Source organism: Bos grunniens, chromosome 23, assembly GCF_055505025.1.
Source record: "Bos grunniens cultivar Pamir isolate PY7600 chromosome 23, Bosgru_T2T1.0, whole genome shotgun sequence".
Classification (NCBI taxonomy): domain Eukaryota; kingdom Metazoa; phylum Chordata; class Mammalia; order Artiodactyla; family Bovidae; genus Bos; species Bos grunniens.
Window position 1 is genome coordinate 28,936,203 of NC_141187.1, and position 27,436 is coordinate 28,963,638.

At 55.2% G+C, this 27,436-nt stretch overlaps 2 protein-coding genes across 7 annotated transcripts; both read left to right on the forward strand.

Annotated features, from left to right (window-relative positions):
• The first annotated feature begins 315 nt into the window (after positions 1-315).
• On the forward strand, positions 316-13,586 carry EHMT2 (euchromatic histone lysine methyltransferase 2). Of its 6 annotated transcripts, XM_086369213.1 has the most exons (28): positions 316-444; positions 1,091-1,157; positions 1,256-1,474; positions 1,571-1,824; positions 2,590-2,674; positions 2,773-2,813; positions 2,961-3,116; positions 4,691-4,828; positions 4,953-5,067; positions 5,214-5,315; positions 5,542-5,690; positions 5,780-5,923; positions 6,009-6,244; positions 6,322-6,504; positions 6,614-6,696; positions 7,207-7,313; positions 7,398-7,520; positions 7,606-7,707; positions 8,411-8,515; positions 8,622-8,776; positions 8,865-9,032; positions 9,662-9,806; positions 10,175-10,252; positions 10,579-10,694; positions 10,799-10,885; positions 12,341-12,419; positions 12,562-12,737; positions 13,062-13,586. In XM_086369213.1, the coding sequence occupies exons 1-28, from the start codon at positions 403-405 to the stop codon at positions 13,240-13,242; spliced, it is 3,636 nt and encodes a 1,211-aa protein (XP_086225339.1). In that variant the 5' UTR covers positions 316-402; the 3' UTR covers positions 13,243-13,586. The 6 variants fall into 6 exon arrangements, with proteins under 6 accessions (XP_086225339.1, XP_086225340.1, XP_086225341.1 ...); XM_086369214.1 differs by lacking the exon at positions 5,214-5,315; XM_086369215.1 differs by lacking the exon at positions 2,590-2,674 and having other exon boundaries at positions 391-444.
• Positions 13,587-13,850: 264 nt separating this feature from the next.
• Positions 13,851-27,434, forward strand: SLC44A4 (solute carrier family 44 member 4). The gene is made up of 21 exons (XM_086369301.1): positions 13,851-14,092; positions 15,968-16,016; positions 16,490-16,563; positions 16,701-16,779; positions 18,058-18,157; positions 18,241-18,366; positions 18,529-18,589; positions 19,981-20,065; positions 20,149-20,232; positions 20,514-20,749; positions 20,838-20,937; positions 21,399-21,491; positions 21,746-21,848; positions 25,021-25,271; positions 25,357-25,451; positions 25,563-25,666; positions 25,778-25,851; positions 26,073-26,143; positions 26,248-26,342; positions 26,468-26,552; positions 27,197-27,434. Exons 1-21 carry the CDS (start codon positions 14,056-14,058, stop codon positions 27,316-27,318), a joined length of 2,124 nt encoding a protein of 707 aa, XP_086225427.1. The 5' UTR covers positions 13,851-14,055; the 3' UTR covers positions 27,319-27,434.
• The last annotated feature ends 2 nt before the right edge of the window (positions 27,435-27,436 follow it).

Here is a 27,436-nt window from a genome sequence, read left to right on the forward strand (position 1 = left end):
CGAGGCCAAGAGGCCCAGGCTTCAGTCCAATGACCCAGAAAACTAGAAAGCAACCAGAAGCGGGAGAAGCACACGCGGGTAGGATTGAATATACAGACTGCCGAGAGCCGGAAGGCTCAGACGCCCCGCTAATTACCTAAAGCCAGGTGGGAGATGGAGAAGCCACACCTGGACCCAGGCGTGCCTCGCCTTCGGTTCCCAGCTGAGTGAGGCCAGGAAGGGCAGCAATTCTCCCCTGCCGCTCCCAGTTTAGGACAGGAACTGCCATCTCCGAGGCCGCTCTCGGGGGAAAAATGGCCAGAAAGCGCGTAGTGGCTCCTTTAAGGCTCCTCTCAGCCCTCCCTCCCAACCCACGTGACCCGGGGCGGCCGCGCGCCGGCTCGGCCCCCCGCGCAAGCGGCGATGGCGGCGGCGGCGGGAGCTGCAGCGGCGGCGGCCGCCGAGGTGCGGAAGGGGAGGGGGAGAGGCGGGTGCATGCCCGCGCGCGCGCCCGGGGGAAGCGCGCGCCCGTGCAATGCTCCGGGGGTGCAACGGGGCCGGGGGGCCCGAGCGAGACTTGCAGCAATCCGGAGGGCCAGCACCGGGGGCGGATGAGGGGACCAGGGGGTGGGAGGTGGGGGGAGTGGGCACGGAGGCGCGCGTGCAGCCGCCGGCTGCCCCCGAGTGGGCGGCGGGCGCCGGGGCCCCAGGAGCACGCGCGAGGGGCACGAGGGGCCGTCCACCGGGCTGGGGGACAGCGGGCGCTGGAGGGGTTGGTGCCCGGGGTCCCCGCGGCCTGGGGGACAAAGGGGGAGCGGCGCGTGCAGCCGGGAGGAGGGGGCGGGGCCGGGGCGCAGAGGCCCCGCCCCCTCCCCCTCCTCTCTTCTCGGCCCCTGAGATGCGGGGTCTGCCGAGAGGGAGGGGGTTGATGCGGGCCCGGGGGAGGGGTCGTGCGGCCCCTCCGGGCAGCCGAGGCCGCGGAAGGGGGGGAGCCCATAGAGGAAGAGGTAGGCCCCGGAGCCTGCTCTCTCTACCCAGGGCCCAGGCGTCCTGGGCCCCCCAGCTTCCTACCGGACTGACCAGCCCTCCTATCCCTTGTGTCCCCTCCCAGGGGGAGGCCCCCGCTGAGATGGGGGCGCTGGTGCTGGAGAAGGAGCCCAGAGGAGCCACCGAGAGAGGTGAGTGAAGCAGAAACGGGCCCTGTTGGACCTTCACCTCCCCCACAACACATGATCTCGTGAGCCCTTAGCCCTGGACTTTTTCTCTTCCATTACAGTTCATGGCTCTTTGGGGGACACCCCTCGTAGTGAGGAGACCCTGCCCAAGGCCAACCCCGATTCCCTGGAGACTGCTGGCCCCTCATCCCCAGCCTCTGTCACAGTCACTGTCGGCGATGAGGGGGCTGACACCCCTGTAGGGGCCACACCACTCATTGGGGATGAACCCGAGAATCTCGAGGGAGATGGGGACCTCCATGGGGGTCGCATCCTGCTGGGTGAGAAGCCGGGGGAGTCTGGGGAGGGGTGAGGTGGGGTGACTTCTGACTCGGTCTTCCCTCTTATCTTGTCTCTTGCCTGCCTGTGTTTTCCAGGCCATGCCACAAAGTCGTTCCCGTCTTCCCCCAGCAAGGGGGGTGCCTGTCCCAGCCGAGCCAAGATGTCAATGACAGGGGCCGGAAAATCACCCCCATCAGTTCAGAGTTTGGCTATGAGGCTGCTGAGTATGCCGGGCGCCCAAGGAGCGCCAGCAGCAGGGCCTGAACCCCCTCCGGCCACAGCCAGCCCAGAGGGGCAGCCCAAGGTTCATCGAGCCAGGAAAACCATGTCCAAACCAGGAAATGGACAGGTGAGGCTTAGGGGGATGGCTGTGGGAGTGGGAGAAACAGAATAATTAACCATAAACCCCCGTGGGCTGCTGTTTTACAATTTAGCTTCAGGCCTTTTCTTATCCAGTACGTGACTGCTTCACATATTTACCAAGGGGCTACTGTACGTCAGATTCTTTACTGGGGCTTAATCTATGAACATACCAGATACCTGTCTTCCTGGGGGTTGTGCTCTTAGGGAGAGGAGAGTAGAAGATACAAATGTTGAAAAGTTAATTGTGTCGTCAATGTCTTAATTACTCTTGTGACAACAACTATAGAGACTTCAAACCACCTTTCCTGTTCTACTTCAAAGCAAGCCCCCAGGGAACTTCTCCCTCCCTTCTTTGAAACTGTCCCTGCTGTTTTAAAGGTTTTACTGTGAATCTCTACTGAGAAGGAGACAAGGGAAGTGACAAGAGCCCCAGAATCTCAGAAGCTTTATGACAGTGTTTTTAGGGATCTGGATATCATGTTGTTCCGGGTTTGCTTTGCGTAGCTTTGATCAAGGCCTTAATTTGTTTTTCCATGTGGAAAGGAGGGGGCAAGGGGCCTGCTTCTGTGTCTGTGAAGGGTTGAGTGTTAGAAGGGGAATATGGCCTGACGTGGTTCATATTGCCAGAGAACTTTGGATGGCGTTTCTGAGGGTGTGGCTCACCACCCCACCCCAACCTGGGGCTCTCAGCTCATCCAGACAGAACCTTAGATGCTCCCTGACCCTAAGTGTGCTCCCTCTTGGCCCCCAGCCCCCAGTCCCTGAGAAGCGGCCCCCTGAAGTGCAGCATTTCCGCATGAGTGATGACGTGCACTCGCTGGGGAAGGTGACCTCAGGTCAGTCCCATCCCCCACCTACCTGTGGCTTGCTATGGCCTGTGCTAAGGGCTTAGAGTGCCAGTCTCACTCCTTTCTCTCTCTCTCTCTTCTTCTAGATGTGGCCAAAAGGAGGAAGCTGAACTCAGGAGGTGGCTTGGTGAGCCAGGAGGGGCTGGGAACAGGGCCTCTCTCCCTGAGGGCTGCTCTGAGGCAGCCCCAGAGCTGGGGTTCCATCTTACCCTCACGGGAAATGGGTTGGTGAGTGAGTGCCAGCAGCGTCAATGTTTCTTCAATCTTTTTCTAGTCAGAAGAGTTGGCTTCTACGCGGAGTTCGGGAGAAGTGACCCTGGAGAAGGGGGACCCCGGGTCCCTGGAGGAGTGGGAAACGGTGGTAGGGGATGACTTCAGCCTCTACTATGATTCCTACTCTGTGGATGAGCGGGTGGACTCTGACAGCAAGGTGAGAGGGAGCCAGCCACCCTCCGAGCCACGCTCCCCTCGCATCCAGGGCTCATTCTCCAGTCTTTCCTGCCCCACTTTTTCCTCTCTTTCCTTTTCTGAACACCCACTAGTTCACTGCCCCGTACTATCTATAACTTATTTCCATTGTGTGCTCTACCCCATACCATCCCCTTGTCCCGCTCCAGTGATAATCACCACCCTGGACTTGGGGTGTAACATCCCGTTTTATGGTTTATTTGTTGTTTATTCCTTTGTTTCTTGTTTGGTTTGTTTCACATGTGTGTTTGCCCATGCAACATAATGCTTAGTCTTGCCCCTTTTACTTTTTGTTTGTTTTCTCATGGAATCTTTCAGATACACACAAAAAATAGAATAGTGAGCCCCCAGGTGGCCATCACCCAGCTCGAAGGATTAGCAATACACAGCGGGTCTTGCTTGACTCATCTGTTCCTCCCCTAATACCCATACCTACTGGATTGGTTCAAAGCAAATAGCCAGGCACCATTTCATCTAGAAACATTTCCATAAGTCTCTCTAAACATTAGACCTCTTTCTGTTTTCAAAAGATTTACAGATGTTTTTGGGGTTTTTTTGGCCGAATCATGTGGCTTACAGGGATCTTAGTTCCCCAGCCAGAGATAGAACCCATGCTTCCTGCAGGGGAAGCATGGAGACCTAACCACTGGACCTCCCGGGAAGTCCCTACAAATGATTATTTAATCCCATCGCCTTGCTACCAATTAGTCTTTGCATTTTCTCAGTTGTTTCATAAATGGGTTTTCATTTGTCAAGTTTCAAATGAGTTCCACACATTGATCTGATTATTTGTCTTAGGTCTCTCTTGGTATATAGGTTCCCTGCCTTCTAAAAAAATAACTTTTTTTTGCCACTCATTTGTTAAAGGAACAAGAATTCTGTCCTGCAGAATTCTTCACACTTAGGAGTCGGCTGATCGGGTGGGGATTGACATGTAATTCTCTGTCCAGTGTTTCTTCTTGTAAACTCATAGATCCAGAAGTGTGCTCAGCCTCAGAGGCCTGTTGTTTTTCTTTTTAGTTTGGTAAGACTTGATAGCAGGTGCGTCCTGTTGTATCATCAGGTGTTGGACATTTGGTCTTTTATTAGTGAAGTTAAGATCAGTGGATTCAGACGATATCACTCAGATTTCATTATAGCATTTCTGATTAGCTTTTCATGTAGTGTTTTCAGTCTCGCCTGTTTATGAACTTCATAGAGTATCATACTATACATTTGTTACCTGGAACTGCTTTTTTTTTTCCCCCTCCTTACTGTTATGTTGCCAAGATCACCACAGTTTTGCATGTCACCGTAGCACCATATTTTTCATTGTTGTATAACACGCCATACCCCCTCTTTGTACCCAGCCTTTCCTTCCTCTCCTGTCCACAGTCATCTTCACCAGGGAACCATCCTTGGGGATTTATGGTTTTCTTGATCACACCTCCTTCTCTGAGTCCCAGGGGTTGTATGTGTCCTACCCTGCCTCTCTCCCAAGTTCTCCCCAAGAGCGAGCTGTGGCCTGGGGAGGCCACAGCTTTACCTCTCTTCCAGTCTGAGGTTGAAGCTCTGGCTGAACAACTGAGTGAGGAAGAGGAAGAGGAGGAGGAGGAAGAGGAGGAAGAAGAAGAGGAGGAGGAGGAGGAGGAAGAAGAAGAGGAAGATGAAGAGTCTGGCAATCAGTCTGACAGGGTAGGGTTGGAAGCCAGCAGCCCCAGAGGAGTGGAGACTGCAGGACCAGAAGTCTGAGTCCTCCAAGGAGGGGGGTTACGGGCTGGGGGCCACCTGCCACCCTAATGCTCCTCCTCCTCCCCAGAGTGGTTCCAGCGGCCGCCGCAAAGCCAAGAAGAAATGGCGGAAGGACAGCCCATGGGTGAAGCCATCACGGAAACGGCGGAAACGAGAGCCTCCGAGGGCCAAGGAGCCACGAGGTGAGGAGGCTCCTCTGCTTTGGGGTCCCCTCCTCCAGCCCCCTCCCAGCCCCCAGAGAGCGTGCATGCACACCCACGCTCCGCATGCACCCCCGCGTCCAGGCACCTGTGAGCTCGCACTCTCACTCTCTCTGTCTCTGTGTCAGGAGTGAATGGTGTGGGCTCCTCAGGCCCCAGTGAGTACATGGAGGTCCCTCTGGGGTCTCTGGAGCTGCCCAGCGAGGGGACCCTCTCTCCCAACCACGCTGGTAATTGCCAATTGCCGATTGCCGGGATAGGGAGCCACTAGGGGTGCCCTCAGGGCCAGAGGGAATGGGGAGGAGGGGGACCCCACTGGAGCTGGGGTGTCCATGACCAGACTTTGGGGGTTCGGGAGCATGGAGGAAAAGTCAGGGTGGGGGTGAGAGGCCCCATGAGGGGTCCTGGCGGGTGAGGGGCTGGGCCTCCCTCAGCTCCCTGCTCCCTCTATCCAAGGGGTGTCCAATGACACATCTTCGCTGGAGACAGAGCGCGGGTTTGAGGAGCTGCCCCTCTGCAGCTGCCGCATGGAGGCCCCCAAGATAGACCGCATCAGCGAGAGAGCAGGGCACAAGTGCATGGCCACAGAGAGCGTGGACGGAGAGGTGGGCCTGGGGACTGGCCGGCGAGATGCCAGGGCAGCTGGCCCCGGAGCCCAGCCTCACCTCTTGTCACCCGGCCTTGCCGCCCACAGCTGTCCGGCTGCAATGCTGCCATCCTCAAGCGGGAGACCATGAGACCGTCCAGCCGTGTGGCCCTGATGGTGCTCTGTGAGACCCACCGTGCGCGCATGGTCAAACATCACTGCTGCCCCGGCTGTGGCTACTTCTGTACGGCGGTGAGTGACCAGCAGGGCAGCCAGGTGGCGTGCCCCAAGGGGCAGGGGCTCCCGGAGCCTGACCGTGTTATTTCCCTGCCCTTAGGGCACCTTCCTGGAGTGTCACCCCGACTTCCGTGTGGCCCACCGCTTCCACAAGGCCTGTGTGTCCCAGCTGAACGGGATGGTCTTCTGTCCCCACTGTGGGGAGGACGCATCTGAGGCCCAGGAGGTGACCATCCCCCGGGGGGATGGGGTGACCCCACCGGCTGGCACTGCAGCACCCGCTCCCCCACCCCTGGCCCAGGATGCCCCCGGGAGAGCGGACACTTCCCAGCCCAGGTACTGGCTTTGCCCTTGCCTTCTGTCTTCCCTGCGCAGTCCCCATCTGCCCTAGACATTCACGCCTTCTCCCACAGTGCCCGGATGCGGGGGCAGGGGGAGCCTCGGCGTCCACCCTGCGACCCTCTGGCCGACACCATCGACAGCTCAGGGCCCTCCCTAACCCTGCCCAATGGGGGCTGCCTCTCAGCTGTAGGGCTGCCACCAGGGCCAGGCCGGGAGGCCCTGGAGAAGGCCCTGGTCATCCAGGAGTCAGAGAGGTAAGTAGGGGTTGCACGCGCGGGCACGGCCGCTAGGACTGGGGCTGGGAGTGTGGATCTGTGGTTCTTGGGGCTGTTACTTGAATCTGAGGGGCCCTTACCCCGGCAGGCGGAAAAAGCTCCGGTTCCACCCTCGGCAGTTGTACCTGTCCGTAAAGCAAGGGGAGCTGCAGAAGGTGATCCTGATGCTGTGTGAGTGTCCCCCTTGTTCATTCAGCAGACCCTACCTGAGCTCTGCTTATGTGCCCATCCCTGGGCTCGGAGCCAGGAGGGCAGCCATGAGGGTCATGGTCTTTGCCCTGAAGGACTTAGGCTGCTAGGGGATGCAGACGCACAGGTCGCCCGTGATGATGGGGACTGTGGTGGCAATAAGCACAGAGGCCCTGGGCCCTGTTCTGAGAGCTTACACACTTTCACTCACTTGTATCTTCCCAGCGGAGACTCAGAGTGGTGAACTGGCTTGCCCAGTGCACAGGGTACTGAGGGGCTGGGGCCTTTTGAACTTGGGCAGAGCTGGTGCTCTTTAACATCTTAATTCTCATGAGACTGTGCCACAGTGGATGTGAGCACAGGAGAGGCCCAGGAGGCACCCCTGACCCAGCTTGGGGTCCTGAGAAGCCTTCCTGGAGGAGATGCCACCCACCCCCTCGCTTGCTCACCGCATGTCCCTCCCTCTCCCGGTGTGGTGGGCTCTCCCCACAGTGGACAACCTGGACCCCAACTTCCAGAGTGACCAGCAGAGCAAGCGCACACCCCTGCACGCGGCTGCCCAGAAGGGCTCTGTGGAGATCTGCCATGTGCTGCTGCAGGTCAGCATGGGCCCCGCCTGGGACCACAGCACCCACCCCACCCCGACCCAGCCCCTCCCTGGTGCCAACAGCCCCTCCGTGCAGGCTGGAGCCAACATCAATGCCGTGGACAAGCAGCAGCGGACGCCGCTGATGGAGGCCGTGGTGAACAACCATCTGGAGGTGGCTCGCTACATGGTGCAGCGTGGGGGCTGTGTCTACAGCAAGGTGCGTGGCCGGACAGGCCTGGCTGGGCTCAGGGGCCGGGCCTGAGGTGCCAGCCTGAGGGCTCATTTGCCCGCGTCACCCCCAGGAGGAAGACGGCTCCACCTGCCTCCACCACGCCGCCAAAATTGGGAACCTGGAGATGGTCAGCCTGCTGCTGAGCACGGGACAGGTGGACGTCAATGCCCAGGTCAGCAGCCTGGTCCCCTTTCTCCCTCGTCTGACCTCTGACCCTTCCCCTGCATGTCACACTGTTCCACCCTGTTCATATCTCTATTCCCTGCTTCACTTGTATTTCTCTTAACTCTTTTCTGTTTCTTTCTGTTTTTCTTTACCAGTTTTCAAAATGAGTTGTTGCCTTAATCTCTGGAACTGGCCAGTATTAACTCAGTTTTTTACCTGTTGGAGGTGTTTTAGTCTGTGTTCCCCTTGATCTTTGAGCCGTTCCATCCTTTGTCCAGAAGAAGCCCCTTGCCACAGACTTCTGTGGCTTTGAACTGATCCAGTAGCCTTTGAGAGCATCCTTGTCAGCAGCTGTCCTGCGCCAGACTCAGACTTTACCACTTTCTAAGAAACTCTGGTCCGTTTAAGTGGGAAAATTTTTTTTTTGGAGACTACAACAATCTGTGTACCTGGAGGGGGTTATTGCTATTGGGTCCCTGCTTCTCTTGTAAGTGGGTAGATCTAGGAAATATTTTTTAGAAAGAGAAAAATTACTTTGCAGTCATGAGCAGTAGACACTATTAGTCCCAGTTTATAAATGAAGAAACGGAGACCCAGAGACCTTAAATTACCTGCCCCGGGGCCCCACTGCCTGTGAACGGTGGAGCCCTGACTCTGTGTGAGCGGCGGGAGCTGTGTCTCCACCCTCCCCCTTCCCTCCCCGCCCCCAGGACAGCGGCGGGTGGACCCCCATCATCTGGGCTGCAGAGCACAAGCACATAGAAGTGATCCGCATGCTTCTGACACGGGGCGCGGACGTCACTCTCACCGACAACGTGAGTGCGGGGTTGGTGGGGATGCCGGAGGTGGGCTCAGTCCTGCCCTGCGCCTGAGCTAGGTGCGCCAGCTGGGTTCAAGCCTCGCCCCCTTCCACTTCCACAGGAGGAGAACATCTGCCTGCACTGGGCCTCCTTCACCGGCAGCGCCGCCATCGCGGAGGTCCTCCTGAACGCCCGCTGCGACCTCCACGCTGTCAATTACCACGGGGACACACCCCTGCACATCGCGGCCCGGGAGAGCTACCACGACTGCGTGCTGTGAGCCCCCACCCGGCACCCAGCCCCACACGCGCCCCTCTGCCACCTCTCACGGCCAGGTGCCCCACGGGCTCCTGTCCCCTCCCAGGTTGTTCCTGTCACGCGGGGCGAACCCTGAGCTGCGGAACAAGGAGGGGGACACGGCGTGGGACCTGACCCCCGAGCGGTCCGACGTGTGGTTTGCCCTCCAGCTCAACCGCAAGCTCCGGCTCGGGGTGGGGAATCGGGCCATCCGCACGGAGAAGATCATCTGCCGGTGAGCCTGGGCTCTCTCCGCACCCAGAGCCCCCTCCCCAGGCCCCTTGGAGCCTCGGAGTCCCCAGAACCACCTCCGTTCCCCCTGAAACACATACAGATAGAGTTGGCAGATACAGCAAATAAAAATAGACACCTGGCTAAATTAGAATTTCAAGTGAACAACGCATACTTTTTTAATGTTTAAGAGTGTTCTGAGAGTATATTTGGGACATGAAAGTGAGAGTGTTAATCACTCAGTCTTGTCCGACTCTGTGACCTCGTGGACTGTAGCCTGCCAGGCTCCTCTGTCCATGGGATTCTCCAGGCAAGAATACTGGACTGGGTTGCCATGGCCTCCTCCAGGGGATCTTGCTAACCCAGGGTTCGAACCCAGGTCTCCCACATTGTAGGTGAATTCTTTACTGTCTGAGTCACCAGGGAAGCCCTGTACTAAAAAAATTATTTCCTGATTATCTGATCTGAAATTCAGATTTTTAACTAAGTGTCCTGCCTTTGATCTGCGAACCTTACTCCCCACCCCTGATGAACCCCCAGAACACCCTCTCCCCTCCCCTGGCCCTCTCCTTGCTTCTAGGGAAGCCCTCACCCCATACTCTAGCCACCCAGCTCCATCTCCCCTCCTGCCAGGGACGTGGCTCGGGGCTATGAGAACGTCCCCATCCCCTGTGTCAATGGTGTGGACGGGGAGCCCTGCCCCGAGGATTACAAGTACATCTCAGAGAACTGCGAGACGTCCACCATGAACATTGACCGCAACATTACCCACCTGCAGGTTAGTGTGGGGCCCTGGGACCTCCTCCCAAAGGGGCACCCAGAGCCGCTAAGTGGAGCCGGGCACGTTGTGCCAACAAGGACGTCTGGCCAAGGTGTTGGGGCTGAAAGGGACCTCTGGTGTGGGCTTGCATCCACCTGGGGAGGGGGACCTTTTTCTAGGACACATGAAGGTATCACATAGGCTCATGGTGGCCCTAGAGATACCCTCATCAGCAGCATCTTGATTCCCCCTCATCCTGGGACCATCACCACCACTACCTTACAGTGTGGACCCTAGAGAAAGGACAGCAGTTGGGGGCTTGTGGGGGGAAGCTGAGGGGCCTGGGCCGATTCTGAGGGGTGAGCTGACCCTGCCTCCTGCCCCAGCACTGCACGTGTGTGGATGACTGCTCCAGCTCCAACTGCCTGTGTGGCCAGCTCAGCATCCGCTGTTGGTATGACAAGGTGCGTGCCCTGGCCACCTGCCCATCCACTCCTCCGGAGCTGGCCTCTGACACCAACCCTCTGGGGCCTTGTCCCTTGCCTTCTGTCCTGTGGCGGAAGTAGCGGAGAGGGCAGGGCGAGACCCGAGACTCCTAGGACGTTGCCAAGACAGAGCCTTGGTGTATGCAAATCAAGGGCGATGGTTGTGGGTTTCCTGTAGCGTATACGTGGCCTCCCTGAGTCTGTGGTGGGGTCAGTGATGGATTTTTCGGTGAAGTCTTGGGAGTCCTGGGCAGCTGAGGGGAGCACCACACAAAAACCACTGTCTTCCCGTCCCTCAACCCCAGGATGGGCGGCTGCTCCAGGAATTTAACAAGATCGAGCCCCCGCTGATTTTTGAGTGTAACCAGGCATGTTCCTGCTGGAGAAACTGCAAGAACAGAGTAGTGCAGAGCGGCATCAAGTGAGTCCCTGCCCCTCGGCCCTCCTCACCCCGCTTTCTCCCTTCTCTCCTTTGGGAAGCTTCCATGTCACCCCCCTCAATACCGTCCTCTCTCCCACCTTCAGGGTGCGACTGCAGCTCTACCGAACAGCCAAGATGGGCTGGGGGGTCCGTGCCCTGCAGACCATTCCCCAGGGTACCTTCATTTGCGAGTGAGTGGTTGAGGGGGAGGGGTACTCTGGCTCTTCGGGGCAAAGGGCTGGGTGCAGGGCCACGGCTGACTCCCAGGCATCCCTCTCTGCCCTCCTCCCTAATGGGTCCACCTGGCCAGCCTCCTCTGACCACCATCCCCAAGCCTCCACTCTGCCCAGGTCACAGGGCCTGTGTCTTTCCCTCCCCATTGGTGTCTTCCTGAGCTTCACACTCCCTCTCCCCTGCCCTTCTCAACTGGGGAAAGGCCCAGTTTTAACAGACCAGGGTTTGAGCCCCATTCTGCCACTGGGTGTCTTCGGCCAAGTTCACAACCACTTTGAGCCTCCTCCTCCTTGTCTGCAAAATGGAGGTGATAACAGCTACCCTTCCGTCCACCTCCTCAGGGGCCTCAGGCCTGCCCATCTGTCAGTTCTTTCTCTTCCCAGCATCTATAACTTCTCCGTGTCTCCTAGCTTTTACCCCATGGTCTTCAAACTTAATCTTCTTTGGCTTTCAAAAAAAAAGTCATTCAGCCCTATTTGGCTATTTAAGAAACCATTCATTTTCCCTCCATCGTGTCATCTCTCAGTTTGACTCAGACAAGCGGCCTCTTCCTGCTGGATCTCAGTTCCCCCCATCCACTCCCTACTCATCCCTGCCCAGATCTGCCTTTACCCTCTCCCTCTGCTTCCTCTCGTCGGTCCCCACGCCCCGACCCCTGTGTCTCAGTCTGCATTCTCCTGGCATCCGCCACCCCCTTAGCTCTGGCTCCCATGACACCATCCTTAGCCGCAACTCATCCTTTCTTCCTCTTCACCAGCTCCTCTTCCTCTGCTTTCCAAACGTGGGTGCTTCCTCCCCAGTTCTTCACAGCTCCTGGGGCTCCATCCCTTCCTGCAGTTCTCACCTCTCTCCTGTCCTCAGCCTGACCTTGCCCCACCTGCTGGGTGATTTCCTCGTCCTCCCCATGTCTACACCTGAACAGATTCCCCACCCAGGCCCACTGCCAAGATACTCATCCCTTCACCCCAGAGGCTTGGCACTTCCGTACTCACCTGAATCATCCTCTGGTGCAGCTTGTACCTTCCCTTGAGCTTCCCCACCGCTGCTACTCCAGTGGCCCCACACTTCTCACCCCTGCCCCACACTGTCAGGTCCTGCCTGTTGATCTCGCTGTCCTGGGGGAGCCCGACTGGCCAGTTTGTCCTGTGTACTCTCACATGCCTGTGTCCCCAGGCTCCTCTTCCTGATCCCCCTTCTGGATGGGGACCTCCTACCCTCTCCCTCCTAGATCATGTCTGCTATCCTTGGGTCACCCACCCCAGCCATGTGGATCTGTGAGATTCACGGAGAGTGTCTGGGGCAGCTGACAAATGGTGGAAGAGGAATCCCAGGCTGTGGGGAGAGACAGGCCCTGGAGCCTACTTGCAGTAACTCCCTGCTCACCTCCAGAACCACCACTTCCTGCCCAACAGGTATGTCGGAGAACTGATCTCTGATGCCGAGGCTGATGTGAGAGAGGACGATTCTTATCTCTTCGACTTGGACAACAAGGTGGGCAGGAGACCCCCTTGCCTTCCTCCTTTCAAGCAGCAGATGGAAACCTGGGGAGGAGGGGCCAGGTGATCAGTGGGGCGAGGAGGTTGGCCAGCCAGCAGGGTGGTGGTAGATGTGATGAGTGATGCTCCCCCCTCAGGATGGAGAGGTGTACTGCATCGATGCCCGTTACTACGGCAACATCAGCCGCTTCATCAACCACTTGTGTGACCCCAACATCATCCCCGTCCGAGTCTTCATGCTGCACCAAGACCTGAGATTTCCACGCATCGCCTTCTTCAGTTCCCGAGACATCCGGGCCGGGGAGGAGCTGGGGTGAGGCCTCCTGAGGCTCAGCTGGGGTGTGGGAGATGTAGCAAGCCCCAGACCAAAAGCAGAAGGCTGGCAAGTGCCTGGTTTCCAGGCATAGATTAGAGCAGAGCCTCTCTGAAGTCACTGTAGACAGAGTCCTGAACCTCATGGATTTTGAGTTAGTAGGTTTGGGGTGGGTCGTGAGAGCCTTCACTTCTAACAAGCTCCTGGGCAATGCTAGTGCTGCCAGGGCATTTGAACCTAGGAGGGCTTAGAGCCCCTCTGAAGTGGGAGTGGGTGCTCTGGAGTGGGTCTGGGCTCCACAGATCTCTTGTGCTGCTCTGACAGGTTTGACTATGGTGACCGCTTCTGGGACATCAAAAGCAAGTACTTCACCTGCCAGTGTGGCTCTGAGAAGTGCAAGCACTCGGCTGAGGCCATTGCCCTGGAGCAGAGCCGCCTGGCCCGCCTGGACCCACACCCTGAGCTGCTGCCTGAGCTCAGCTCCCTGCCCCCCGTCAACCCCTGAGATCGGACCACAGCCACTGTTCCACCCCTGGACAGCCACCAGCTCAGTAGCCACTTCTGCCGCTTGCCCACAGCCTACGCCTGGGGGCTTTTACCGTTTCCTCTCTCCCTTACTTACCCCTTCACACATTCCTCAGCCAGCTCCCAGCCAGGCCCTGGAGGTCTGACAGCCCCTGTCTCCCAGAGCTGGTTCTTTCCTGGGAGGGTGACTTCAGGGCTGGCCACCCCTCCCCCCAAGCGCCTCCTCCCACCCCTGTTCCCCACCCTCAACTGAAGTTTGATGAAATTGAGCCTCTGTGCTAATTGGTTTCCTTTGTTCTCAATAAATGTTGGGTTTATAATAAACGGGGTGATTGTTGGCGGAAAAGCACACACAGCCCGAGGGAATGTGGGTCCAAGGGGCAGAAAAGGGATGGAAAGGGGGCTGGGCAGGTGTGGCCGGTGTGGATAGCCCTCCAGGGGACGGTTGTGGGGATTACTGTGGGGCAGAGTCTAGGGTAGGTCTCATCTCCACATTTCCGGTAGGAGGGCGTGGGTGTGACTGTATTACAGTTGGAAGTAGTTTACAGAATTCTAAAGGATTTTCTTAAGAGTGTGTGAGTTCCTCAGGCCACGGTCCCTGAGCCCTGACCTGACCCACATCCCAGGCTTTCCTTCCTGCACTCCAGCTTCAGCGCTCAGCTGAGTCCAGGAGGAACTCAAGTGTGTCGGGGACCACAGGCAGGGGAGGGGCTGTGACGTGTGCAGAGGGCGGGGCTGGTGGCAGGTGAGCCGCCAGGTCTCCCGGGCTCCAATCACTCCGGGAGACTGAGCCATGGGGGGAAAACAGGACCAGGACAAGGAGGCCTACGGTGAGGCGGAGGGCTGGGGGCGGTGAGGCTGGGGTAGGGGCCCGGAGCCGGTCAGGGAGGGGAGGCCTGCTCTGGAAATGGTGGCTGGGTTGACCCCAAGGAGAGGAGCTGAGGGCAGTCGTGGTCCCCGAGGGGAGGACCCAGGAAACAGATGATGGAAGAAAGGAGATAGCGTCAGGGTTCTTGGAGGAGTATGGGGTTCGGGGACGGGACCATTGCTGGGAGCCTTTGAGCAGTGAAGCTGTGATCTCCATGAGGAGGGAGGCTGGAGTCCCTGGGAGCAGAGGGTAATGTCACGCCTGGATTCCGGGGCCCCCTCGGAGCAGGGCCCTCGGAAATGAAGCCTGAAGGAGTCAGGGTCAGGGTCCTGAGCAGGGGAAGGAGTTGAGGGGCTGGAGGAGTGAGCCAGGCTCTGTGCTGCTGTGGGGAGGAACAGCTGGGGTCCCCAAGAAGAGGGGGAGTTTCAGCCGGGACTCGAGTCTCCGAGAGGGGAAAGGTGTTGGGGTCTGCCTGCCAGGGTCTGTGAGGAATGGCAGGGGGAGTGGGTTCTGCTGAGGGCCCCTGTAAGGAGTTGGAGCTGCAGATGTTGGTGGAGAGGGGGCTGGGGGCCTGCCTCCAGGATCCCTATTAGGAGGGAGCCCAGAGGAAAGAGGCAGCGGCCTGCTGGGGTTCCTGTGAAGGGTAAGGCCTGGGGAGGAAGGAGGCCGCTTGTCTCCAGAGTGTCTGTGAGGAACAAAGGCTGGGAGCCTGCCCCAGGGGTCCCAAGGATTAGTGTGGGGGCAGGGTGGGGAAATCTGCAGGGAGAGGAAACGGGGACCAGCTTCTGGGATCCCTGTGTGCAGTGAGGGCTGAGGGCCTGCCTGCAGAGAGTCCTTGGGGTTCAGGGGCCTGCCCTGGTCTGAAAAGGAGGGAACCCCAAGGGAGGGACCTCCCCGAGGCAAGGCTTGGTCAGAAGGGAGGTAGGGGAGGGAGCAGTGGGGACGCCCCACAGACTTCCTGGAGAGGTTTTGGGTCAATCATTGACATCATGTCCCAGAACCACGGAGGGACAGAGTCCAGGGCACCTGGGAGAAGGGGCCACACCCCTTCCCAGATTCTCACCCACCCCTGTGTCCCACATGGGACCCTGGCGGCCTGGCCCCACCTCCTCCCCGTGTGTACTCAGGGAGGACCAGGAACAGGACTTGTGGCCACAGCAATCTCAACTGCCGGCTCAGGTGTCAGCCTGACCGCTCCCCCGGAGAGGAGACTGGCGGCAGCTGGGGACTAAGGTCCCTTCAGGGCAGGAGGTCTACAGCAGCTGGGGGTGGGTCTCCTCCCTCTCCAGGTCCTACAGGAATTGATGCCTTTGGCTCCAGCTTCTTTCCCCACAGCCTGGGGCCAGAGAGTGGAAGGAAGGGCTGGGGCAAACGTGGGAGGGACTGTGCCCACCCTGAGTGGGGGTACAGAGAGGGGAAGTGATAAGGACTGGGATGTGAGAGCGACTGAGATGATTGAACACAGAATCCCACGTCCCAGCCAGAGAAGAGACTTGGGAGAAAGGAACCAGGGTGGAGGAAGGAGGTGAAGAGCCTTGAGGTGTGAGCATAAATGACCCATAAAAGGCCGCCCTTCCCCCCTACCTCCAAGGCCTCCTGGTTGGAGTTCACCGGGAGCAGCAAAGTTGCTGAGCAAGCCTGGATCCCACCCTCCCTGTTCTCTGCTCTCCCTTCCTGCCAGCCCTGCCCCTCTCTTTCTCCCTCCAAATTCCTGAGTGCCCTAGGACAGGGCTTAGGGTAGATCCTGCTGTGGGAAGGGGTTTGGAGAGACTAGAAATTGGGGGAAAGAGATGCCTGTCAATATCTTACTCCCCACACTCCTCCCCCTGCCCTTCAGGGAAACCAGCCAAATATGACCCCTCCTTTCGAGGCCCCATTAGGAACAGGTAAGTTCTGGGCACTGTGCTGGTGGGGGCAGGGTGGTGGACAGGGTCTTGGTTTTGCTTTTATATACTGGAATATTGTTAAGAAACTTGTGGGAGGAAAAACTCCTGCCCCAGGAGAGTGGTGGCCCTGGGGAAACTGTCATGGGTGGAGGGGCCCAAGGGGCCTTCTGGGCTGCTGGTGATATTCTGTGTCTTCAGCTGGGAGCTGGCTACATGGGCAAGTGTCCTTTGGGAAGACTCACCCAGCTGAGCACTTCTGAATTGTGCCCTTTCCTGTGTTAAAACTCAGAAGAAAGTTTACCCATCCAGGAAAAGATTTTTCTTAAAAAAAAAAAAAAAAAAGGTTGTAAAATGAAACCTACCCATGCCTACTTTCTAGCATCCCCCCAACTCTCCAAAGCATGACTCCTCCAGATCATGCTCCCCCTACCCCAGCACACCCTCTCCAGGTGTCTCCCTCATTTCTCCCCCAGGAGCTGCACAGATATCATCTGCTGTGTGCTCTTCTTCCTTTTCATTCTGGGTTACATCGCCGTGGGGATCTTGGGTGAGTTTCTGGCTGGGCAGAGCTGGGGCAGTGGCTGGGGGACATTACTGTCCCAGGGAGGGACCATTCCATGGCTGTTCCCTCTTAAGTCCGTGTGCCCCGCTCCTGGTGATGTATCTGCATGTCTCTATCTGCAGCCTGGGTGTACGGAGACCCCAAACAAGTCCTCTACCCCAGGAACTCCACGGGGGCCTATTGCGGGATCGGGGAAAACAAGTGAGTAAGAAGACAGGAAAGAGGGCAGGAGGGAGGTGCAACAGGAGATGGACAGGGGACCATTCCACCTCAGCTTCCCTGAATCTCACCATGTAGAACAGCCCCCACTGCTGGCCAGTGGCTTCCCAGATGCCCAGAATTGGGAGGCAGCAGAGTCATGGTTCGGAGAAGGCAATGGCACCCCACTCCAGTACTCTTGCCTGGAAAATCCCATGGACGGAGGAGCCTGGTAGGCTGCAGTCCATGGGATCGCGAAGAGTCGGACACGACTGAGCGACTTCACTTTCACTTTTCACTTTCATGCATTGGAGAAGGAAATGGCAACCCACTCCAGTGTTCTTGCCTGGAGAATCCCAGGGACGGGGGAGCCTGGTGGGCTGCCGTCTATGGGGTCGCACAGAGTCAGACATGAGTGAAGTGACGTAGCAGTAGCAGTAGCAGAGTCATGGTTGAGTGTGTGGGTTTTAAAGTTCAGAGACGGGCATTTTCATCTCCAGCTGCACTAAGTTCTGGTCTGTGATCTCTGGCAAGAGACTCAACCTCTCTGATCTTGGAGTTCCTCTTCTGAAACACAAGGATGATTCCAGAAGCAACACTATCAGTCCCAGCATACAGGAGACGCTTGATACATAGTGAAGCTGCTGGAACTTCCCTGGTGATCCAGTGGCTAAGACTCCATGCTCTCAATGCAGGGGACTGAGTTTTGATCCCTGGTCGGGAAACCAGATCCCACATGCCATAGCTAAGAATTCACATGCCACAATCACAGCCACAATCCTGTATAACTGCAATGAAGATCCAGCACAGCCAAATAAATAAATATATAAATATTAAAAAAAAACACAAAACACTAACATTCATATGGCATTGACTGTATTCCAGGCAGGCAGTGTACTTTACACACACAAACTCATTTCAACCTTGTGAGGCAGGTACTATCATTTCACATCTGATGGAAATGAGGTGGTGAGTGGTTAGGGTCATAAAGTTGGGTGATGATCTGGCTCCAGAGTTCAAGCTCTTAACCATCTGTTAGCAGTGGCAATGCTGAGTTCCTTTGGGAAACTCTCGGGTGTCTCCCACACCTCCCCAGCTGGGAGGTGCGTGTCTGGGTCACACTGGCCACATCTGGAGGTACATCCCTGAGCTTCCTGGGGTCAGGAGCTGGGTGATGCGTGTCTGGGTCACACTGGCCACATCTGGAGGTACAGCCCTGGCAGTCCTTCTCTCTCCCTGAGCTTGACCAAGCGCTGATGCATGTTTCCTTCTCTCCTACAGAGAGAAACCATATCTCCTATATTTCAACATCTTCAGCTGCGTCCTAAACACTAACATCATCGCAATCGCCCAGAATGGCCTGAAGTGCCCCACGCCCCAGGTCAGAGTCTGGGGCCTGCGTCTGTCCCCTGACCTCCCCCCAGGGTCTGGGTACCAGCCCCTCAGCATGCTTTCTGCCCCCAGGTGTGTGTATCTTCCTGCCCAGAGGCCTCATGGACCGTGGAACCGAGACAGTTCTCACAGACGGTCGAACAGGTCTTCTACGCAGCAAATAGGAATTTCTGTCTGCCAGGGGTGCCTGGGAACATGGTGAGCACTGCCCCCAACATCACTGCTGTCACCAGGGAGTGTCCATAATAAGGGAAGATGGGAGGGGGAGGGGGAGATGATCATGGTGGGAGAAAGGGGATGACTCCTTCCTTCATCCTGCTCTGTGTCTGTGTGTCTGTCTGTCTCCCCACCCCCCTCCAGCAAGTACTCCAAAGCCTACAACAGGAGCTCTGCCCCAGTTTCCTCCTGCCTTCCACTTCAGGTGAGAAGCCACATTCCTCTCTCAGACAACATCCAGTCCTAGGTTTTTGAGGAAACCAGGCTCAGAGAGTCAAGTCACACAGCTACTCTGTAACAAAATAGGAACAGGCATCAGGTCTTTGCTTTTTTTCCTCTGCTGATCATCCTGGAGTCAGATCACCAGTGCTTATTATGCACCTGCTGCATGCCAGACTCCAGGGACAGATGAAGTGAAGATGAAAACTGCTTCCTAGGTGCTGAGATCAGAGGTATTCACAAAGCAATTGCATGAGATTCCCACGAGAACATACATGGGTGAATGTGCACACGTGCATTTATATGCAGGCACAGGAACAGACTGGAAGGACGTTTACCCACATGTTAAAGGGACTGTGTCTGATGATAGGATCACGGTTGATTTTTTTTTTCCCAATAGTGAATGTTATTTTTAACAGGAAAAAAAAAAGAAAATTGAGGGGAATTCCCTGGTGGCCCAATGGTTAGGGCTCTGTGTTTCCACTGGAGGGGCCACGGGTTGGCTCCCTGGCCAGGGAGCTAAGATCCTGCAAACCTCATGGAAAGTATAGGAAAAAAAAAATTTTTTTTAAACTATAGCATGAGAAAGGATATCCAACTCTCAATGTGTGCAATAGGAAGTATTTCCAAATGAGTGCTCCAGAATCAGATAGATCTGGCTTTAAGTTCTAGCACTTGTGTGTGTGGTCTTAGGTAAATGGCTCAGCCTCTCTGAACCTTGTTTTCTTATCTTTAGAATGTAAATGCCAAAGCAAGCATGACAAAGCTGTTGTGAGGGTGGTGATAAATGGCTTTGTAGGCACATAATAGGTGCCAGGGGAGAGGGGTAGGGGCGGAGTGAGAAGGCTTCCTGGAGGAGGGGAGATGAAGATGGAGCTGAATGGGGCATAATGGATGGAATTTCTAGAGGAGGGAGAGAGAAGGCACAGAGGGGAGGGGAAAGGGGCTGGGCTCAGACGATGGAGACTCAGCCTGAACGTCAAGCGTGGGCACTCTCCAGGGTAGGGCGTCTAGCAGTGACCTTGAGCCTGGAATGCCAGGTCCCGGCTGTGCCGTGTCTCCCAGGCACTCTAGCAGAGGTTGAATTGAAGGGTGGCAGGGGTGGGCGTGGAGGTGCTGCAAGAGGCAGGAGGGTCTAACCCAGGCAGTGGCAGGGCATGGAGGAAGGGGCATGAAGAGACAGTGAAGGCAGCCAGACTGGGCTCCTTGGGGCAGGAGCTCCCTTTCTGCTGTGGAGTCAAGAACTGCCCTCTGCAGGGTGCAGAGCCCTTCTCTACCCTGTCCTAGCAGCAGTTCGGGGGTGGAGGTCTGGGGGCGGCCAGAGACTTTGAAGTCAGCTCTGTGGGACCCCCCCCCACCCCGGTTCTCTCCCTCCAGCTCTGGGGCGCTGTTTCCCATGGACCAATAGTACCGTGCCTGAGCTCCCAGGGATCTCCAACACATCCATCTCCCAGAGCATCAGGTGGGCAATCCCTTGCCCTTCCACCTCTGTCCCACCCCCCTTTCCCACTCAGAGCCCCATCTGACTCTGTCTCTCTCCAATAGTGGTCTTCTCGACAGCCTCAATGCCCGTGACATCAGTGTCAAGATCTTTGAAGATTTTGCCCAGTCCTGGTATTGGATTCTTATGTGAGTCACCAGGTTCCTCTGCCCTCTCGTCCTTCTTCTCTCCCCACTGTGCCTCTCTGTCCCCTAGTCCACCATCTGAAACAGGATCTTTGGGCAGGGGAGGAGGAGCCAGAGGTCTGAATGGATCCCAAATCCAACAGGATTTATAAGAAAAAGGGGATGGAGGTAAAGTGGTTCTGATGGAGACATTAGGGGTTTGAGGAAAGACATCTGTGGGCCTTTGCACAGGGAAAGATACGAGCAATGTGGGGTGACCCTCACTTATGTTTCCCTGTCCACAGTGCACTAGGCCTGGCTTTGGTTCTGAGCCTGCTGTTTATCCTGCTTCTACGGCTGGTGGCCGGGCCCCTGGTGTTTGTGCTGATCATAGGGGTGCTGGGCGTGCTGGCGTATGGCATCTACCACTGCTGGGAAGAATATCGCGTGCTGCGGGACAAGGGTGCCTCCATCTCCCAGCTGGGCTTCACCACCAACCTCAGTGCCTACAGAAACGTTCAGGAGACCTGGCTAGCCGCCTGTGAGTGCCCTGCCTACCGTGAACCACTGGCTGCCCAAAAGCTGCCCTGGCCCTGACCCAGGCTCCTCTGTCCCCTGTCTGCCCTCAGTGATCATACTGGCTGTGCTCGAAGGCGTCCTGCTGCTGATGCTCATCTTCCTGCGGCAGCGGATTTGCATCGCCATCGCCCTCCTGAAGGAGGCCAGCAGGTCAGGCCTGCCTGGGAAGGAGAAAGGGCAGAGGGCAAAGGGGCGGGCCTGAAAAGGGAGCGCTGGAAAGGTAGCAGGGCAGTGGAGGAAAGGGGATAGCATAACATGGTGATTAACAAGTGAAAAGTGAAAGTGAAGTCTCTCAGTCATGTCTGACTTAGCGACCCCATGGACTGCAGCCCACCAGGCTCCTCCGTCCATGGGATTTTCCAGGCAAGAGTACTGGAGTGGGGTACCATTGCCTTCTCCATCTGTGACTCTAGTTTCCTCTAAAGTTCTCTTGAGGCTGATTTATTCAATTCAGTTCTTCCAGTGAACACCTACCGCGTGCCCAGTCTTAGGGGTATGGGGCAGGCCCCAGAGAGGGCAGAGGTGTGGCCTGTGCCGGGGTCAACCCCAAGAGAGGGTGGTGGGGGTCGTGGGGTAGCCTCACTGATGGACTGCTCTCATCTCCCTTGCAGGGCTGTAGGATACATAATGTCCACCATGTTCTACCCGCTGGTCACCTTCGCCCTCCTGCTTGTCTGCATTGCCTACTGGGCTATAATCGCTCTGTATCCTTTGCCCACGTGGCTCACCCCTCCTGAAGCCCTTGGGGGTGGGGGGCAGGGCAATACTAGTGCCATCGGAAGAAGGCACCCCTTCTGCCCAGCAGACACAGCCCTGCTGTGAAAGAGCAGGCACAGGCTGAATTTCAGCCCCTCTGTGCAGTGAGCAAGCTGCTCAAACGCCTGGGAAGGGTGGCTGAGGAGGGGAGGGGAATCTGTGGAGGTCCCCCATCACCCTGCTTTCTTTGACTCCCCTCTGGATTCCTGGCCACATCGGGGCAACCCCAGTACGTGTTCTGGGCGCCCAACAGCAGTTTGCCCGGCTGTGAGAAAGTGCCCATGAATACATCATGCGACCCCATGGTGAGGATCTGGGGGTGTCGTGGAGGGCGTCAAGAGGGCTGAGGGGACCTTGGAGGTCAAGTGGTCCAAATCCCTCATTGTGCAGAGGAGACAGGACCAGAGGGGGCAAGGGGCTCACCCAGGGTCACACAGCAGGCCCCTAGCAGACTCCAGATCTCCCACGGAGCACCTCCCCCTGCCCCTTGTGCTGGAAGAGGAGGCATGCTGTGCCGCCAGGCCCTGGGGCAGGAAGATCCCAGCATCGCCTTCCCTCCTCAGGATGCTTCTCTGCCCAGAGGAACATTGACCATTTCATCCTTTCTGTCTCACTTCACTTACCTGTAAAATGGAGATAATCTTAATATCTGTGCTTCAGGGTAGCCGAGAAAGGACACTGGGTACATGAAAATGCCTAGTATAATGGCTGGCACCTGATAAGAGCTGGTGTCTGTAGGTGGGTTTTGTTTAGGTTATTTTAGTCTTCCTCAGAACACACTGTTCTAGGCAACAGGCAGGTGGGTTCCCTGGGTGCCCGGGAGAGAAACTACTTCCCCAAACTCTCCTCTGTGAGCTTCCCAGGGAGTTGGGGCTGGACTGCTGGGCATTTAGTGTCAAAGCTTTCATGTGGCCACTGCATCAGAGCTGGGACCATGGGCTGTGCCCACAGGCATTGTTTAGTTGTTCAGTTGTGTCCCACTCTTTGCGACCCCATGGACTGTAGCCCACCAGGCTGTTCTATCCATGGAATTTCCCAGGTAAGAATACTGGAGTGGGTTGCCATTTCCTTCTCCAGGGGATCTTCCCAACCCAGGGATGGAACTTGTGTCTACTGCATTGGCAAGCAGATTCTTTACCCCTGAGCCACCAGGGAAGCCTGCCCACAGACATTTGCCGCATACTGAAAAAAGGAGAGGGAGACCACTTAAGGAGGATCCAGGCACTGCTTATACAAAGCCCCAGATGAAGCAGTTGTTGCTTTCAACTTGCTTAAGACCTAGCGGGGGCAACAGACACAAACCCACAATTACATAAAAAGTGGAAAGTAGTTTCCCTCTTGTTATAAAATTTCAAACATACAATCAGTTTCAACAGTTATCAAGACTTTTGTCACATTTTATGGAAAAACATTTGGGTTTGTTTTTTTTTTTGGCTGCATCACGTGGCATGTGGGATCTTAGTTCCCTGACAAGGGATAGAACCCAAGCCCTTGCAGTGAAAGGATGGAGCCTTAACCACTGGACTGCCAGGAAAGTCCCGTGGAAAGAGAAATTTGTTTGATTTTTTTAAGTGTAATGTACAATATTATATAAGTTACAAGTGTATAGCATAATGACTCACAGTTTTTAAAAGGCACACCCATTTTACAGTTATTATGAAACACTGGCTATATTCCCCATGCTGTAAATATATCCTTGTAGCTTATTTTATACCAAGTAGTTATATTGCCCCATCCAGCTCCCCTCTCCCCACTGGTAACCACTAATTTGTCCTCTATGAGTCTGCATCTTTTTTGTTATATTCACTAGTTGGTTGTATTTTTTAGATTCCACATATAAGTGATATCATACAGTATTTGTCCTTCTCTGACTATTTCACTTAGCATAACATCCTCCAAGTCATCCATGTTGCTGCAAATGTTCCTGTTTATGGCAGGGTAGTAGTTCATTGTATATATTGATATATACCATATCTTTGTCCATTCATCTGTTGATGGACATTTAGGTTGCTTCCACACCTTGGCAAATGAAAATAATGCTGTTTTGAACATTGGGAGAGCATGGATCTTTTCCAATTAGTGGGTTGTTTGTTTTTTGTTTTTTTTTGAGGGGTAGTGTATATCCAGAAGTGAAATTCCTGGGTCATAATGGTAGTTCTATTTTTAGCTTTTTGAGAAACTTCCCACAGTGACTGAACCAATTTACATTCCCATCAACAGTGTACAAGGGTTTCCTTTTCTCCATATCCTTGCCAACATCTGTTGTATTCTTTTTGATGACAGCCATTGCGACAGGTATGACGTGATATCTCATTGTGGTTTTGATTTGTAGTTCCCTGACGATTAGCAATGTCGAGTATCTTTTCATGTCCCTGGTGCCCATCCACATTTCTTTGGAAAAATGTCTGTTCAGTTCTTCTGCCCATTTTTAAATCAGGTGTGTGTGTTTGCTTTTCTTTTTTATGTTGAGTTGTATGAGCTGTTTTTATATGTTGGCTATTAATCCCTTATTGATCATGTCATTTGCAAATATTTCCTCCCATTCAGTAGGTGGTTTTTTGTGTGTTTTTTTTTTTTTTCATTTTTCAACAGTTTCCTTTAACGTGCAGTTTAGTAGGTCCCACTTTAGGACCTTTGCTTTAGGAGACAAGTCTGTGTTTTTTACTTTTTACTAGAGACATTTGCAGATACACACAAACATGGAGAATCCCCATACTCAGATTCCATAACCTTCAGCTTTCTGTTCTTTTTCTGTCTCCCCACCCATTCCCCAACCCCCTGCAATTTTTTTTTTTTTCCTGGAGCTTTAAGAGGCAAATTCTGAACACTGTGCCATTTCATCAATAAATATATCAGGATGGATCTCAACAGATAAGGACTTTTAAAAAGCATAACCATTACACCATTATCACACCAAGCAAAATGAACAATTCCTTAGTATCATCTGGTACCCAGTCTGTTCAACTTTGCTAGACAGTGTTTTGGTTGAAGTTGCAGAGGCTGCTTTGGAAGAGGACAGCTGATGGAGTCCAAGGGAGAGCTAGGCACTGGTAACACTGCTTCCATACCATTAAGGCTTGGTTACAACAACAGGGCTTCTCAGGTGGCGCAGTGGTAAAGAAGCTGCCTGCCAACACACAAGATACAAGGGACAAGCATTCAATCTCTGGGTCAGGAAGATTCCCTGGAGTAGGAAAAGGCAATCCACTCCGGTATTTGTGCCTGGGAAATCCCAGGGACAGAGGAGCCTGGTGGGCTACAGTCCATGAGGTCACAGAGCCACACACAACTGAGCCGCAACAGCAGCACAGCCTGGGAGCTCTTGTGCTATTGCAGAGACTGGAGACTGAAGGAAGCAAATTATGCTCACACAATAGGCAAGCTGAACCCTGTCTGAACCCAGAGATAAATCTCCTGGAAGGAACGGGCTTCCCCAGCTCTGGGAAGGCTGTTTCCATCCTCTGCTGTTCTCCACAGGAGCAAGTGAACTCCTCTTGTCCCGGGCTGATGTGCGTCTTCCAGGGCTACCAGTCCACAGGCCTGGCACAGCGTTCTCTCTTCAACTTGCAAATCTATGCAGTTCTGGGGCTATTCTGGACCATCAACTGGGTACTGGCCCTGGGCCAGTGTGTCCTGGCTGGGGCCTTTGCTTCCTTTTACTGGGCCTTCCACAAGCCCCGGGACATCCCTACCTTTCCCCTGGGCTCTGCTTTCCTGCGCACACTCCGGTAAGTCCAGGGCAGAGGAATGGGAATTGTGAACCTAGGAAGCCCAGGGGTCCTGGGGCTGCCTCTGACCACCAATTCCCTGCAGTTACCACACGGGATCACTAGCCTTTGGAGCCCTCATCCTGACCCTGGTGCAGATAGCTCGGGTCATCCTGGAATACATTGACCACAAATTGAGAGGTGAGCAGAGGCTGGGGGCTGGCCGAGACTGGGCTAATCAGCTGCATCCCTGATGGGGCAGGAGCGCCTATCAGGGGCCAGTGACCAAACATGAGCCTTTCTTACCCCCAGGAGCCCAGAACCCATTGACTCGCTGTATCCTGTGCTGCTTCAAGTGCTGCCTCTGGTGTTTGGAAAAGTTCATCAAGTTCCTGAACCGCAATGCATACATCATGGTGAGTGCACTATATGAGCAACCCCTTGCTCTGGGCACTCCTGACCCTGACCTCCCGCCCTGGCCCAGGTGAGCTCACCACAGCTAACTCTGAAATTGCCACCTCACCCAGATTGCCATCTACGGGAAGAACTTCTGTGTCTCAGCCAAAAACGCCTTCATGCTGCTCATGCGGAACATTGTCAGGTCAGGCTGACACCACCCCACCCCCCACCCCACCCCTGTCATCTCCCATCCACAAGTGTGCTGTGCTCAGAAGGGCCTTGAGCTTGGTTTAATCTCTGCTACCTCCATCTTGAAATGTGAACAGCTTTCATTTTGCATCTATCACAGCAAATTATGCAGCTAGTTCTATTCCCAGCCCAGGCAGGCCTCTTATCCCCAACCTATTCCAACACCTTATACAGGGTGGTCGTCCTGGACAAAGTCACAGACCTGCTACTGTTCTTTGGGAAGCTGCTGGTGGTTGGAGGTGTCGGTAAGGACCAGGGAAGGGAGTTACAGGGACAGAGGACAGGGGTGCTGGACAGTTTAAGAGGTGTCCTCAGAGGAGTGATAGTGACGTCCAGATTTCTCCCATAGGGGTCCTGTCCTTCTTTTTCTTCACGGGTCGCATCCCTAGTCTGGGTAAAACCTTTGAGAATCCTCAACTCAACTATTACTGGCTGCCCATCATGGTGAGTGACACGTTCCCACCCCCACCCCCACTCCATACCTTCTCATCCTCCCACCCCTCCACCCCGCGGCGACTTCATTCTCCAACTCTCCAAAGGAACACTATCGGGAGCCTTGTGTCTTCCAGGTCTCCATCCTAGGGGCCTACCTCATCGCCAGCGGCTTCTTCAGTGTTTTTGGAATGTGTGTGGACACTCTCTTCCTCTGTTTCTGTGAGTGACAAGACAGCCCCTCCACCTCCTCTCCTCAGCTTAAAAGATCGTTCAGGCTCTTTAGGAGATGTGGTGCTTCTAGAAACAGCGACTTTGTGAGTTATAGGAGCCAGAGCCTCTTCTAACATCCTCAGGGCAGGTGTTTGGGAAGAATGGAGGGAATGAGCTCCCAGGTTCCTGGGCTCTCTCAAGAAGGGGCCTTCTAGGGCAGAGGCCTCTGATTCGCTCCCAGGTTCCTGGGCTCTCCCAAGAAGGGGCATTTTAGGGCAGAGGCCTCTGGTATCTTCCCGAGAAAAACTAGGGAAGAAATTAGCCCCAGGAGACTTCCCAGCAGGTGGCTGTAGTGAGTGGGGAGTTCCTTACCATACTGTAGGCGTTTATTCAGAGTTTCCTGTGTAGCAGGCTCTCTGTCAAGCAACTGACATATATTTTTTCCGTTAACCCTTATCACGCTATGAAATATAGTATCGTTCACCCTACTTTGCAGATGAGGACACGATTACATAGGTTACAAAAACTGCGCCCCAAACCAGCCGGTGGTGGTGCAGTCTGGAAACCAGGCAGCTGTCTCTTAGTCCCTCATTTTCCCGGGTAGTGGGGTTGGTTCCCAAAGGTTCGCTCTTACGGTCTCTGTCGCGCCTTAGTGGAAGACTTGGAGCGGAATGATGGCTCAGCAGACCGGCCCTACTACATGTCCAAGAGCCTTCTGAAGATTCTTGGCAAGAAGAACAAGGGGACCCCGGGAGACAAGAAGAGGAAGAAGTGAAAGATGCAGCCCTGATCCTGGACTGTCTCCCGCCTGTACAGCCTCCCCGCCTTCCAGATCACGCTTTTGTAGTAAAAAGATTTTATTAAAAAATTGCTATTTTGTTTTCTCAAAAATT

What these genes read in the sequence shown, in the direction of transcription:
- EHMT2 (XM_086369211.1), top strand. Translation starts at nt 878, where the DNA reads ATGCGGGGTCTGCCGAGAGGGAGGGGGTTGATGCGGGCCCGGGGGAGG. An exon ending in AGCTACCACGACTGCGTGCT is followed by an intron (nt 8,777 to 8,864) that starts GTGAGCCCCCAC and finishes GTCCCCTCCCAG; the next exon opens with GTTGTTCCTGTCACGCGGGG. An exon ending in GCAACATTACCCACCTGCAG is followed by an intron (nt 9,807 to 10,174) that starts GTTAGTGTGGGG and finishes CTCCTGCCCCAG; the next exon opens with CACTGCACGTGTGTGGATGA.
- SLC44A4 (XM_086369301.1), top strand. Translation starts at nt 14,056, where the DNA reads ATGGGGGGAAAACAGGACCAGGACAAGGAGGCCTACG. An exon ending in CCAGGACAAGGAGGCCTACG is followed by an intron (nt 14,093 to 15,967) that starts GTGAGGCGGAGG and finishes CCTGCCCTTCAG; the next exon opens with GGAAACCAGCCAAATATGAC. An exon ending in CCTCCTGCCTTCCACTTCAG is followed by an intron (nt 18,590 to 19,980) that starts GTGAGAAGCCAC and finishes CTCTCCCTCCAG; the next exon opens with CTCTGGGGCGCTGTTTCCCA.